The sequence below is a fragment of the Malaya genurostris genome, chromosome 2 (genome assembly GCF_030247185.1).
Source record: "Malaya genurostris strain Urasoe2022 chromosome 2, Malgen_1.1, whole genome shotgun sequence".
NCBI lineage: Eukaryota > Metazoa > Arthropoda > Insecta > Diptera > Culicidae > Malaya > Malaya genurostris.
This window is the reverse complement of record NC_080571.1, coordinates 329996247-330011076: the sequence shown is the minus strand read 5'-3', so window position 1 is coordinate 330011076 and position 14830 is coordinate 329996247. Positions and strand designations below refer to the sequence as shown.

Here is a 14830-nt window from a genome sequence, read left to right as displayed (position 1 = left end):
ACCCACATAAGTATGTGTGTTGTGAGTTTGTTGGAATTATTTCCTTAAGTCACAATTAAATGTAAAACTAAATCTAAATTTCTATATCGGAAATAGGTCCAGTTTATAAAGCTTCACATAATATAATCTTGATTCGTGAGTTCGACGGCATCGGGTGTGGCAAAGTACTCCTCCGTGGCGTCAATGATTACTTCGAGTGAGCTTAACTTGTATATTGAAAAGCCGTCTTCTGAGTTTTGGAAATAGATTATAGTCCAAAGGAGCCAAATTGGACTAATAAGGTGGCTAGGGAAGCTAGAACTACCCGATCAGAAGAGAATATCAAACGAAGACCATATTTTGTCATTCTTTTCGGAATAGCTAAATAATTTTATTTGGTATTGGTTAGGTTGAATTAAGAGCTAAAACATCAAAACTGAATACCAAAAACTTACACCATTTATATCAGATTCATAACAAGTTGAGCTATTTAAGATACAGAAACAATACCACAAGAATTTTAGTTTATACCAAATTTCTTTCTTGATGTCTATTTGAACCCAATTTTGATTACTACGATTTAGTCGTGCTGATCTAAAAATAGAATCACAAGCTTAATGTATTTATAGCCAACTTTTAGGCGTATGAAATTTGTTGTGAATGAATTATATTTAACATGTTTGTTAAAGATGAAACAGTTTCGAACCTGCGCTTTTGAAGTGGAAGGCGGTAGCTTCAACGCAAGGCCATGACATCCGATTGTTAACTTTTGTGCATGCATTCCAAGTAGATTCATGAGATTCTCAAATATGTAGTAAAAACATAATTACTATATTAAATTTTTTAAGTGCATTTAGTATGTAACCACACAATGAGGTCTTGTTCATCGCACCTCAACGAAATTATAATGCCATTCTATGTCGCATTATTTTGTGCGGGTTTCTTAATTATAATGGCTTTTGAAAAGGAATTAGGTTAGCCTTTTCAGCAGAAAACACATATAATTTAATGACAAGTGGATATTACAGGCCGGGATTCGACAATACAAAGGGAGAAAATATCTCAAATGTTCATGGAACTAGCATGGAGTAAGACCCGTCCCCCAAAAACACATTTTGGAAAGACTAAACAGAATATATGTTAACCGGAATCCATTTCATCTATTCAATTTCGGAAAAGGTCTTTTTGTAAATCTTTGTAAGGTACACACTAAGAGAAAATCATGGAAATTTACATCTCAGCTTACTTAAATTTACAACCAAAAGCATGTACAAATTTATCATGTCACTAAATTAATTGACAACTTTTAATATGTCAATATCGGATGAATACAGTTAAATTTTGAAAAGCGGTTTTAGTATGTATATTTGAATGTACAAACCAAACACTGACTTAACACTACTAAAATCGTTTAGGAAACATTATTTTGCGAGAACCAAACAAACATTTGTATCGAAAGAACGAGTTTAGTTTTGACCGAATTTCGCTGTGAACGAAGAACAATTTGTTTATTTATTATGGGGTCTGATCCACGCTGCGTTCCTGAACGACAGTCGACCCAAAAGTATTCGGATATAGGCATTAGATTCGGAAGAACCTGCTAACCTGAAGCTATACACCGCGTTTTGCATACAATTTTTTTGTTCGGTTCTAGAAATGAAGATTATTTACAACAATTTTTGCATTATATACGATCTGAGTCTGTTTTTTACACCCAATATTTTTATCCGGTCTTTGTATTTAAATATATTCAAGAGTGTTTCTCATACTAAATAGTACGTTTCCGATTTTTGCATTGATTTACAAAGTGTCATATACCAATCGAATCCGATCGTCGAGATCGGCAAAGTCTGTATGTGTGTGCTCAACAAATTGAGTGCACTTTCTCTCAGAGTTGGCTGAACCGATTTTCATAAGATTAGATTCGTTTGAAAGGTCTTGTGATTCTATGCAATGCACAAGAATTTTAGTTGAATCCAAATTCCGGTTACGGAGTTACAGTAAGATAAGTGCAAAAATTTTGATTAGGTGCTTATCATAAGTGACCGTGTAGAGAGCTGCGATTCGCTTGAAAATTGATCATAAACTTCTCTAGTTACTAGATCTTGCAGACAGATCACCTACTGTTATACCGGTTCCAAGTTTCTGGTTCCGTAAGTACCGGAAAATATTTTTTAAAAAAGTTTTATACTAAACTAAAATAAAGTCCAAATTTGTGTGAATAAAAAAGTAAGACGGGCTATACCCGTCAGCATGATGGGTTAGCCGAGGCCTTTCATGCAGCCCATCTGGATTCGATTCCCAATTACCTTAAGGTTAAAATTTCTATAATTAAACCAAAAAAAATTAAGGAAGTTAAAGCTGAAATAATTATTAGGTACTTTTTTAGCTTTAATTTAGGAGAGACGGAGGCTAAGCCAGGTACTTTTGGGAAATTGAAAAAAAGTTGTGTTGGTAAAACCTTCAACTGCAATTCCCAACTTGTGTTTTGGAAAAATATGCGCATTAACAGTTCGGCTGAAAAGTTCGTATCGTTTAATAGAAACACACATTTTTTTGACAAAATTCGTTTTTATTATTCAACATAATTGCCATCAGAGGCGATACAGCGATTATAGCGATCTTCCAACTTTTCGATACCATTTTTGTAGTACGATTTGTCCTTTGCCTCAAAATAGGCCTCAGTTTCAGCGATTACCTCTTCATTGCTTCTAAATTTTTTACCAGCGAGCATTCTCTTGAGGTCTGAGAACAGGAAAAAGTCACTGAGGGCCAAATCTGGAGAATACGGTGGATGAGGGAGCAATTCGAAGCCCAGTTCGTTCAATTTCAGCATGGTTTTCATCGACTTGTGACACGGTGCATTGTCTTGATGAAACAAAACTTTTTTCTTCTTCAAATGAGACCGTTTTTTTGAAATTTCGTCCTTCAAACGCTCTAATAACGCTATATAATAGTCACTGTTGATGGTTTTTCCCCTTTCAAGGTAGTCGATGAAAATTATACCATGCGAATCCCAAAATACAGACGCCATAACCTTACCGGCCGCTTTGGGTTCGGTTCATCGCGAGCAGTCCACTCAGCTGATTGTCGATTGGACTCCGGAGTGATGTGATGGAGCCATGTTTCGTCCATTGTTATATATCAAAGAAAAAAATCGGTTTTATTTCGATATAACAGCTCCAAACACTGCTCAGAATCATCAATTCGTTGTTGTTTTTGATCGATTGTGAGCTCAAGCGGCAACCATTTTGCACAAAGCTTTCTCATATCCAAATATTCGTGAATAATATGTCCAACACGTTCCTTTGATATCTTTAGGGTGTCAGCTATCTCGATCAACTTCACTTTACGGTCATTGAAAATCATTTTGTGGATTTTTTTCACGTTTTCATCGGTAACAGCCTCTTTTGGACGTCCACTGCCGTCTTCGGTGCTCATATGACCAGTACGAAATTTTGCAAACCACTTACGAATTGTTGCTTCGCCCGGTGCAGAGTCTGGATAACACTCATCAAGCCATTTTTTGGTATCGGCGGCACTTTTTTTCATCAAAAAGTAGTGTTTCATCAACACACGAAATTCCTTTTTTTCCATTTTTTTCACAATAACGAAAGTAGCTTCACTCAAAATGCAATATCTCACGAACTAATAATCAGACAGCTGTCAAATTTATACACGTATCTTTTGAAGGTTGGTACTAACTGAAAATGGTATGGATTTAATTCTAGTGGCGCCCTCTCATAGAAACGATACGAACTTTTCAGCTGATCTGTTAGTTTCCGTAAAAAGTCGCAATGAAGCGACCAACCCAAAATCCAAAATTTCAGAAACTGCGGGGCTAAACCGGACAATTTTTGGGACGAAACTCCATCTCTAAAGCACTTCAATTCGTGAAACAATACTACAAACTGTCGAAAGACACCCAACGTACACTTTTACCCCAAACAAACAATCTTGATTTTACTTAATAATCTTGATTTTACTTAATTTTAAGTGAAACCGACATCCCTGTCTTATTTCTCTAAGTTAGAAGAGAAGGAGCAATCTCTAATGATCAGACACATTTATTCTCTCACCCTCTCTCTGTATTTTTCGCTCTCCTCTCTCTCTCTGTCTGTCTGAGATGATACCTTAAAGCCAACAAACGGTTGATCTGCATTCCCTCTCAATGACCACACAACGATCGGAGTGCTCCTTCGCTTACAGCTGAATCAATGTTTGATCTATATGTTGTTGTTTACTTGACTTTTACCGCAATTTACCTGTCTCAGGTTAATTCTCACGCGACTACCAACAAACAAAATTACGTTGGGGTCGACCGACTGAATGTAACTAAGACTCAGAGCAAGATCGCTGCATCTGATGCGCACGAGGGAAATGACTATACATCAGAGAGCATGTTAAAAATATATACCAATTACGCATCGAAAATGCGAGCTAATATGCATTCATTGGGCTATGAACTTTCCGTTGAACTTTTCGGCTCTGTCCGATTGAAGTCAATATATGAATCAGCAAGGAAGATGATTGTCTCATGATTTATCAGAAATCGAACTCATTTATTGTTGTTCATAACAAATAGGATGCTTTGATTTGAGAGATTTACACTGAAAAGTGTAAAGCTTATGTAGCATCTATGAATCTGCTTTCAAATGTTACATCATTCGTTCTTATGCTTTCATATTTACAAAAACTGCTTCGCTTGAGATCAGACCTAGATTGGAACCACGTTTTTGTTTTTGTGTTTCGAAGCAAAATTCTATTTTTATGCTGCTATTTTACGATGTTTGTTTTAGCTTATGCTCTCGCGCGCGCCTCTTCATCCGGATTGGTTTGATAATGTTTAACGAGTTCTCGTTGGACTATAAATATAAGATCGGTGCGTTTGTTGATCATAGTTCTAGGCCGACGCGTCGACAGTATTCAATGGCATCATACACAGTCATCTGCTAACTGGAGAAAGAGTAGAAGTATCATCGTGAACGATCAGTAACGTTAGCACAAGAAATCGAATATCAAATTCATTGACACATGGGAAGGCATGAGATAGGAACTTGGGAGCACACAGTTATCTAAACTTTCAAACAGCAGAAGTCGGGCTGGATTACAATTCGATAGCAGTTAGCATGACTTTTATTTGAAACCGGGTCTGCTAATTTCGAATCGAGCGAAATCGATGTGAGTTCCAGTGTGGAGTCCGTTGAGGAAATCGTTACTGTACATGTGATGTGATGTGATGTGATGTGAAGTGAAGCCACCATCAGTTCAAGGACTTGCCAGTGGATGCGGGTAGACTTACAGTAGCCCCGATATGACTCATCCATTCACCTTCTTACTATAGCTGTTACCGAAAAGCGAACAAAAAGGGTTGGGCGGATACGTAAGTAGAGTCACTTACTCGTATTCCGCGGGAATAACGCGGGAATTCCAACCATAATATCCAGTGCATGGATGAAGCATATCGCTATACATGCTTGAACCCGCCTGATGGTTTGTTTGAGAAGGGCGCGTCAGACTCATGTCAAACCTTCAGAAGGAAACAAGTTTCCTTCAAGTGACTTGGGATGGCTATCCACAATCCCTCGTCCAGTCATCAATTCGTCCGATGCCCTGATGCTCCCTCCTCTTTACGCCCCCGTGCAAAATATTTTATATTGATAAATACAATGAAACATAGTGTAATGAAATTAATATAACATACAATGATATAATAGATTACAAAATAATATAATATAACATAATATAATATAATATATTCTAAAACAATATATAACATAACAGTTAATGTAGAATGTCAGTTATGCTCTTCTATCTTCGCAATACTGCAGGAAGTAGAATATTTCTCTTCTAATAACAATAATAATATCTACATCTATAAAAATAATATATGTTATTATTATTGATGACAAATTAATAATAATAACAATAAATATAATTATGAAAATAACAATAAAAAACAATATAATATAGTACAATGAATTATGTAATAAATAATAAAATAAATAAAATGATATGTTGCGATATGCTGTGATATATTACTTGAATTTATATGTCATTTCTCATTCTGCCATCAACGCCTTCCATAGACCATTTGTCACCACAGACACACGTGTAGGCATGAAACAGGAACCAGTGAGAACCAAGCTCACCTTGTGACGACCTTGATATTTAATTGAAAGTTACTTTAAAAATGATAACTTATAAGGAAAACAAATTTATATTTTGCGCAGAGGTACGTAGTACTACTCATAATAAACCCTATAATACAATATAATATAATACAACATAATGCAATACAATATAACATAATATAATAGAATACAATATAATATAATATAATATAATATAATAAAATATATTATAATATAATACAATATAATGTGATATAATGCAATGCAGTATAATACCATACAACATAGTATATAATAACATAAAATAGTGTAAGACGATAATATATGAAATAATATGCTATGGTACAATATAACAGTTAATGTCGCAGTGTAAGTTACGCTCTTCTAATAATAATAATAATAATAATAATAATAATAATAATAATAATAATAATAATAATAATAATAATAATAAAACATGATGTAATAAACAACAGAATTATATGTTGTAATATACTATGATAAACACTGCATTTTAGGATGGGCTTCAACCTACAAGCCATTTCGCACCCTCTCATTCTGCTACTAACGCAGAAGGCGATAGCACCCAGTCGACGCCGTTCTATTGACCAAATGTCATCATAGACGCTCGGGGAGGCATGAGATAGGGACTTGTGAGGACTTAGTTATCTCACCATTTGACGACCAGGAAATCGTTACTGTACATGTACATCAGAAACAACTGATTAAATTGTCATCCAGCCATTGGGTTCGGTACGGTATCCTCAGATGCACCCACGGTGACGATTCTCTATCTTCTCTTGAAATCATCGATAACATGTGGTTTCCTCTTAGTTTAGAAGAGTATCCGCTTAACTAGAGTCCAGTATTTCTCTATTGGGTGAAGTTTTGGACAGTTTTGTGGATAGGCAGTTTTTGGCACATATTTGATCTCTTGTATCGTAATCTGTTCCAGGGCGGATTTCGCGGTGTGACAAGAGGCCAAATCAGGCCAAACCAGAGCAGGGGAGTCGTGGTTTCTGATCGATGGTCCACAGACATTCTTTCTCGTTGCATCCTTTTTAATAAGGTAGACACTTTTAGATGTCTTGCCGAATCAAATACTTCCTCGGGAATTTGGACACCTGCTGTGTCGGTAAATGCTCGGCAACGGCGTTCCTTCGCAACTTCGGTATACAAAAATCAAACCTGGAAGCTATTTAAAGTCTTCAAGCACGTACGTTTCATCGTCCATTATGGTACCAGATTTTTATTTTTCCAAAAAAGGTGTAACGCTCGTAAACAACGTTTTTTTTGTAGTGAAATTTTGCTTGTCATGACGGTTTGGTAGCTTTTCCGCTTCGTACGCCTTCAGCTCTTGCCTATACTTCCCAACTTCGCCATCATTGAGATTGGGAACGGTCCATTTGTCGGTAGCATACTTTTCGATTTGTTCCATTTCCAACCTTCCGATCCGAAGTCAAGCACTGATAAAATGATTTTCTGATACAAAACACGGTACTATTTGGTAGTTTTAGTTTGAAGAGTTTCAGCAGAAGAAGCTAACTAGAAGAACTTATGGATTAGTTTGATGAAATTCACTGCTTATAACATCGCCATTTGTAGGAACACACTTTTGAAACTGTAAGTTTTCAACTTTCATCACTCAGTATCTACGTTACCGGAATTCTGGATGGGTAGCTTATAAAACCAAATAAATTTGAATGTAAATTTGTGAAAATCAGTTTCAGTTATCAAGCAAGACGCTCCATAAAAGTATAATGGTCCGATTCCGACATTTTTTCTTCAATTATTTGTATTCCATAACAACAACTTTGACAATTTTCATTAAAAAAAATTCGACGACGCCTGCTCTGATTCTAATGGCGTTTTCGTTTTTAATTTGCACTACACCGGTGCAGTGCTACACTGAGGCATGAATAAACGAACAAAAATGACGACAACATAAACAGTAACCATTGACTACAATACATGATTCCATTGCACAGAGCTACACCAAACTTTTGATGAGTGCTACACCAGTGGTATCGGTGCAGAAAAAGTGTAGCACTGGTGTAGTGCATTTGGCAAAAACGAACGGTTTCAGTGCAGCTTTCGCTACACCAGTGTAGTGCATTTTAAAAACGAAAACGACATAAGATAATGATTGTGGTACGGCCATGCTGTATGATTGAAAACTTTGCCGTTCCTATTACAATTGTTCTCTCATCAAAATGTACAATTTTGTTTGTTGTAAAACATGTTTGAAAAAAAAAACAATTTCGGATTGTGGAAATATGCATAACTTATTAATGGATAGTCACACTGCCACCAATAAAGTATGCATTAATAATTTCCAAAGAAAGCTGAGCAGAACATCCGTAATAATTCGGCAATTAAACGAACACGACGAAAAGTTATTGAAAAATATGTCACATCAAAAATAAAGCAAAACAACGTTTATTATGAACTTATTTTGAAATCCCCGAATCATCGGAATTAAAAAAAAACTTAGCTGATCTTATTTATGGGTTGCACTAAACAAAACAGTTTCCATCAGCAGCTGCAAAGTGCTTGGCGGCGGCCCCTGAAAGTCGGTTGACTAAAAACGTGAAATTTGTGTCAGGCTGCTTTGATTTTGCAGTATCGTAAAAGCAACCACGTAAACATACGCAAAAATGCTATAAATAAGAACACATGTGCGATCAATGCGAAAACGTGATTCCTTCGATGCTATAGATGAGGGAGTGTGGGGTGAAATCGGAATTTCATGCCGTTTTTCATTGAAAAACACTGGTGGCGTGGATTGCTCTGATTTTGCACTTTCGAGCAGAAATGCAATATTCTGACGGTGTTTCATTGCCATTTCTGCTCGAAAGTGCAAAACCAGAGCAATCCACGCCACCAGTGTTTCTCAATGATAAACACCATCAGATTGAAATATTGAAGGATATCATTTCTCCAACTGTTTTCAAACGCCTCTTATAACTCTATTCTTTCTTGTTCCAGGTGTCAAGATGTGGCAACGCGAAAGGAATACGTCCAACTGGTGGATTCTGTGCGTGATTCTGGTGGCGAAGTGAAAATCTTCTCAAGTATGCATGTGTCCGGAGAACGTAAGTCCAAATTGTGTGCTATCTGGAATTTCGAATCAGTTGTCATATATTTCAGAACTAGCCCAACTAACCGGAGTAGCTGCCATTCTTCGTTTTCCTATGCCAGAACTGGAAGACAGCGAAGATGAACAGAGCAACTCAGACTCGGATTAAAAAAAGCCGACCCTGGAAAAAATAGCAAAGCTTTCTAATTGTATTATGCTAAGTTTAGACCAGTTTATTTTTTGCTATAACCACAACGAAACCACATTAGATATTCACTTGATCTTGAAAAAATAACTTATTACATATAATCACTTAGCAAGACACTAAAAAAAGGGGCGTTTAACTCCCACGAGCAGGAAGTACGTAATGGTGATACACTTACATCGTATGCCAAACAGGAAATCACCAGTCGTTAAATATACCTAAAGATAAATTGTTGGTTGACTGGTGAAAATGTACATATGTTATAAGATATTTTTTACTAAACGAAACCATTCATAGAATAAAAACTACGACTTCGAACAGTATTTATTAATTCAATTATAATTTGAATAAGTGAGAAATGCCTCTAAAAGTAGATAATGGCGGCTTCCATACTAGACTGCAATATTCCAAAACTTCTTCTTCCATTGGTTTCTACTAATACATTGTTTATCTATATACATATATGAAAAACGTGCTTAATCCACCTAGCAGTGAGATGATACCTTTTTTTTATCAATCCGCAGGTGTTTTTTGCATGAATATTCTTCGGTGTTTCAGTTTTCATGACATTATTTTAACGACCGTCGTTTTAAGCAGCAATTTGAACGATTTATTTATTTTTAGTTTGACGTAAAGCCGCCATGACTAAGTTCAGTTTTTGCAATGACTGAGCGGAAATATATATTGGAGAAGCCAAGTAAAAGAAAAACTAACAGAAAAGATGAATTTTTGGCAAAAGATACGCTCAGAGACAGGACTCGAACCTGCATTCTTATGCATCCCGTGCATACCAAAACAGCAATTTGAAATTTTAATCACTCATTGCTCTGTAATGTCGAAACTGCAAATCGGATCGAATTTGAATCTAAAAGTGTGACAATAGATTAAACATTCCATGATATGTCGAAGTAAGTTTCACTTTAGAGTTTACGGTAATTTAAGGTACTTCCAGCAAATACAAATAATAATGCCCCTAGGTCTCGTACAAATGCATCAAATATTTTTGGTTCATCAAAGCAACAAGTTGGCCTGGCCCATTCTTTAGTTTCAAACTGACAATTTACAACCGACGAAACGACCTGCCACTCGTCTATCAAAACTGTATCGTAAATTTAACTACCCCTCAGTAACTGGAAATGTCAAATTGGAAACGCTAGTGAATTTTTTTTAAACTGGCAGCACAAGTTGATATATTTATTGATTTTGAATAACAGTCACCATAACCTTGGTTACTGCATATCAAAGGCAAGATGAATGTAAACGAAATAAATTTCAGATCGGAACATTTTAATGGATTTACCTGACTCGAGCGGAATGTAAAAATTGAGGAGTATGAGTTATGTCTTTTATAAAGCCAAGTTCAAAATTCAGGTCTTGACTTGAAACCGTTGTGTGAGAAGGAAGACATGCAAATGACCGACAACGAGCTGAGCGAGGCTAGTGCTCTGCGGTACCTGCATAACGTACGGTAAAATGATTTCTTTGTGGAACTCCACTAGTAATCCTGAATAGAGGCCAACAAGGTAAAATACTGTTTCCACTGCTGCGCAATCAACCGACACAAAACCATTTTGACACCGGCATATTACACCGAATCTTACTGCCCAGAAAAGCTAGCAGTTGAAGTGTACGGATGAATCGCTGGAAGCAGATCATTGTCCTCGTTCGTTGGTTTCATCCATAGTTTCAATTAAATTCCGAAAATCGAGTTCATTTAAATGCATTTCTGCTTAATTTGGATAAAGTTTAACACTAATAGAACTATTCCACCGCTTTCAAAACATGTTTATTTGTTTTGGGGTTCCTTGGTAACTAGTCCATAGCAACTTAAACAGTGTTGCTCGAGCAGATTATTTTTATCATTTACAAGGGGTCGCTAGATTTGTGGTAACTGGCGGAGAATCGTTAGCGAACAGTTTTAAAGCTGATTTTTCTTCGGAGTGCCTGGTCGTGTCGTCGTTACAACGGTTGATAAAAACACATTTGGCAACGCAAAATCGAAGTTGCTACGATACGAGATTAATTTGTTTGTTGTTTCTTTTTCACTATGTGCCTATGTTTTAAAATCGTGTAACCAAAGAACATGCAGGAGTATTTAATGATACTTTTAATGTTTGAACGAAAGCATCAAATTGAAATGTTAAATGACAGAAGTAAGTGATAAATCAGTTCTAAGTTTGATTTACTTATATTAAAAGTTCAATTCTTTTTTTCAATAGACGTATTTTTTCAGTTTTTTGTAATTATACTCCGCAAAATTAAGATCGACATTGCTATTATATAAAACTACAAGTCAAAGCTGTTTCCCGTCCTTATCGCAGCGACAGAACGAGCGAAAAAAGTGAAAATCGCTCGGCAAACAACTGACCACTGTTTAGCGCCTGCCAGGTCTAAAGAGCGATGAAATCTATGCTATTGAAAAAAAAAATAATATTGACTTCCACCGAATCGAAAAGTGTCCTATTCAATAGATCTTGTTTACGTACGTAATAGGAACATTGAGTTGAGGACGTTTAGGTGAAGAAGTTCAACTTGAAGTATTCTGTGAGTTTTTTTTACCAATTTTAGTAGAGTTTGATACCTGTTCAACTATATTTCGTTATTTGTTTAATTTATGCAGACAAGCTGTAATTCCAACTCAAAAATTGGTAGACGAATGATAAAGGACGTAAAGACAATCAGCGAACTAGGATAACAGTCTTGAGATCAGTGGGTCAGTTTTTTTAAATTTTACTTTAAAAAGAGAATATTGCAATGCTAATAAATAAAAATAAAAAACAGCATCGTTCAAAATGGATCAGGGTCATTTCGCCGAAAGCCATTTCGCCTAAGGCCGTTTCGCCGAAAGTCATTTCGCCGACAGCCGTTTCGCCGAAAGTCATTTCGCCGAAAGGGTTATTTCGCCGAATGGGTCATTTCGCCGAATGCCATTTCGCCGAAAGCCATTTCGCTGAATGCCATTTCGCCGAAAGCCATTTCGCCGAATTCTGAAATCGTCCTGAAATCGTAATTAGAATTGATTTAAATTAAAGACAAACAAAAGACGATAGCGTTAACGCCCGTTTTGTTAACCTACCATTGTACTTCTTGAATAATGATTGATTGTTGTACTCTTGAATAAAGATTGATTCATGAACCTCAGAAAGTAGTTCCCAAGAAAACTTGTTGACTATTAGCTAGTAAGCATCAAAGCAATTGCATAGGTGTATCTACTAGGCAAATGTAGGTGGTATTTTCGGTTAATTGAGTGAAAATGAAAAAATACTAATGCGGCTACGCCACATCGCTTTGGTTCATGTGCTGTCCGACCTCGCTACCGCTCGTTCGGCCTAGCTAAAGCAAAGAAACCTAGCTTTGAGTAGACCAGGCAAACGAGGCGGTTACAGGTTTGTATGCAAGAGGCCGCCGCTTCCGACGGCGGGTCGGCGGCTTTATGCCCCCGAGCCATCTTGGCTTCGGTTATGTGGCTGCGCCACATCAGTTATACAGGAGACATAACATGCAGGAGATTTGACCCTTACGGCGAAATTACCCTTTCGGCGAAACGACTTTCGGCGAAATGACCTATTCGGCGAAACGACTTTCGGCGAAATGGCTTTAAGTGATATAACCCGCTCCCGTTCAAAATATATAATCTTTTTTCTGTTCTGGAAATAAAATTTTAAAAATCTCTGCGAAAATTTTGATATTAACCAACATTCGAAAAAATCCAATAAAAATTTTTGAAATTTACCCACGGTCTTCTAATAAAAACCACCTTTATTTATTTTTGTTCGGAGTTTCGATTCGGTTTAGCGATGAAACTACATCAAATGGCACTTATTTAAGTGAACTAAGAAAACCTTATTGTGTTCTATATATTCGGCGAGCGGACTCATTGAACGCAAATTTGCACTTAGGTTGAACAACAGAACCTAATTGGAGCGTTGGTTTGTAGCAAGTTTTGGCCAGTATCCTTACTGGTTTTGTATCTTTACTGATTTTGTCACGTGTATCACCATACACAATTTGTTGCATAAATATTTATCCTGGACCACATTATCATCATTTACTGCATACTTCATATACTGATCAGATTCAATAAAGAAAATTTTGATTCTGTTTTCCTCCTTTGTTTTTAATCATGTTTCATTTCTTCTAATTTTCTTTAAGACATTATTTGGATCGCCTATAGGTTAGATTTAATAGTTACTAAATCTGTCCACGAAAAGTTGGTGAAGTACATTATATTTTTCAACCGATAAAGTAATCAACTGGAAAGTAAATTATTTTGCCATCCTTCCGGGATACGTCTTAATATACGAAACCAGCACCCTACACAACGATTCTTTTTGGGAGCAAGGCATTATAACTGCAATATATATCGAAATATATTTGATTTTATACATAAAATACTGTAATTTATCTTACACGTAGTTTCAAATACCACAATTTTTCTCATGAAATCGCAATTTATCAAAATAAATAAACAGTATCCATGGTGATCTGGTATTCAACCTTCAAAGTTACCAGTTTTATAGGAAATTTGTCACAGTACACCGTCATTCTGACAGCCATACCCTAACAGTGTACCGCAGGTTGTAAAATGTGTCCTTGAAAATTTGTCAAAGCATTCCGTATTATAATTTGTATTTGCTTCCAGAGCCGGTATTCAGCTACCAGCATAACCCAAACCGACGTATTCAAAAGTTTTGAGTCCAACTTTAAAGCTTTTCGGGATTGTCATCTTCTATATCGGTTAGAATTTTAAAAATTCATCATCATCATCATCATACCGGTACGTGCTCGTATGGAAATAAAACACCACCGCCTTCGTGTACGAAGCACACAGCGTGCTTTGTTCAATTTTATACAGCGTGTACGAAAGAACGAAAAAAAATGAAAACTTACACCGTTTTCTAAACACAACCAAATTCATCGGCACCAAGCACACATAGGCACGTTTTTCCAACCACAGCGCCGATGCACGCACAAATGTCTGTTGACGGTGTTTGATTTGGTTGACCACGGTGCTGTACTTGAATACGGCACTGTGGCAGAAAGAATGAAAAAAATTCCAATGGGTTCAAGTTTAATTGAAATGGCACGTATATTGCCAATAAAAAAAGTCAATAATATTTACATACATGCTATAATTACAATTGATTTTATTGATAATCATAACAAACATGAAAAACCAATCACAAAGAATGTTTTATGATGCTATTTGAGAAATATTACTCCTCATTTCACTTGGAATTGCATTTATAGCAGTAACAGGAGAACAGGTTTTCGTTTAGTTGGCTCAATCAAAAAAGTGCATGAGAGATCAGCCTTAATTCAAACAAAGTCTTTATCTCCATAATCAACATTTCAATGGAAGAGTTTTTTTCGCTGAACTTATTATATGTAGGTAAAAATGCCCAATATTTAATGGTCGCCAAAACTGTTCAC

General features: G+C 36.3%; 1 protein-coding gene across 1 annotated transcript in view; it reads left to right on the top strand.

Moving 5' to 3' along the window:
• Nucleotides 1-9720, top strand: part of LOC131431515 (protein pelota) — a 38165-nt gene extending 28445 nt beyond the window's left edge. Inside the window, exons 7-8 of the mRNA XM_058597291.1 lie at nucleotides 9102-9208; nucleotides 9264-9720. Coding sequence (XP_058453274.1) covers nucleotides 9102-9208; nucleotides 9264-9361 — 205 coding nt within the window. The 3' untranslated portion in view covers nucleotides 9362-9720. The remainder of the gene's footprint in view (nucleotides 1-9101; nucleotides 9209-9263) is intronic.
• Nucleotides 9721-14830: the final 5110 nt, after the last annotated feature.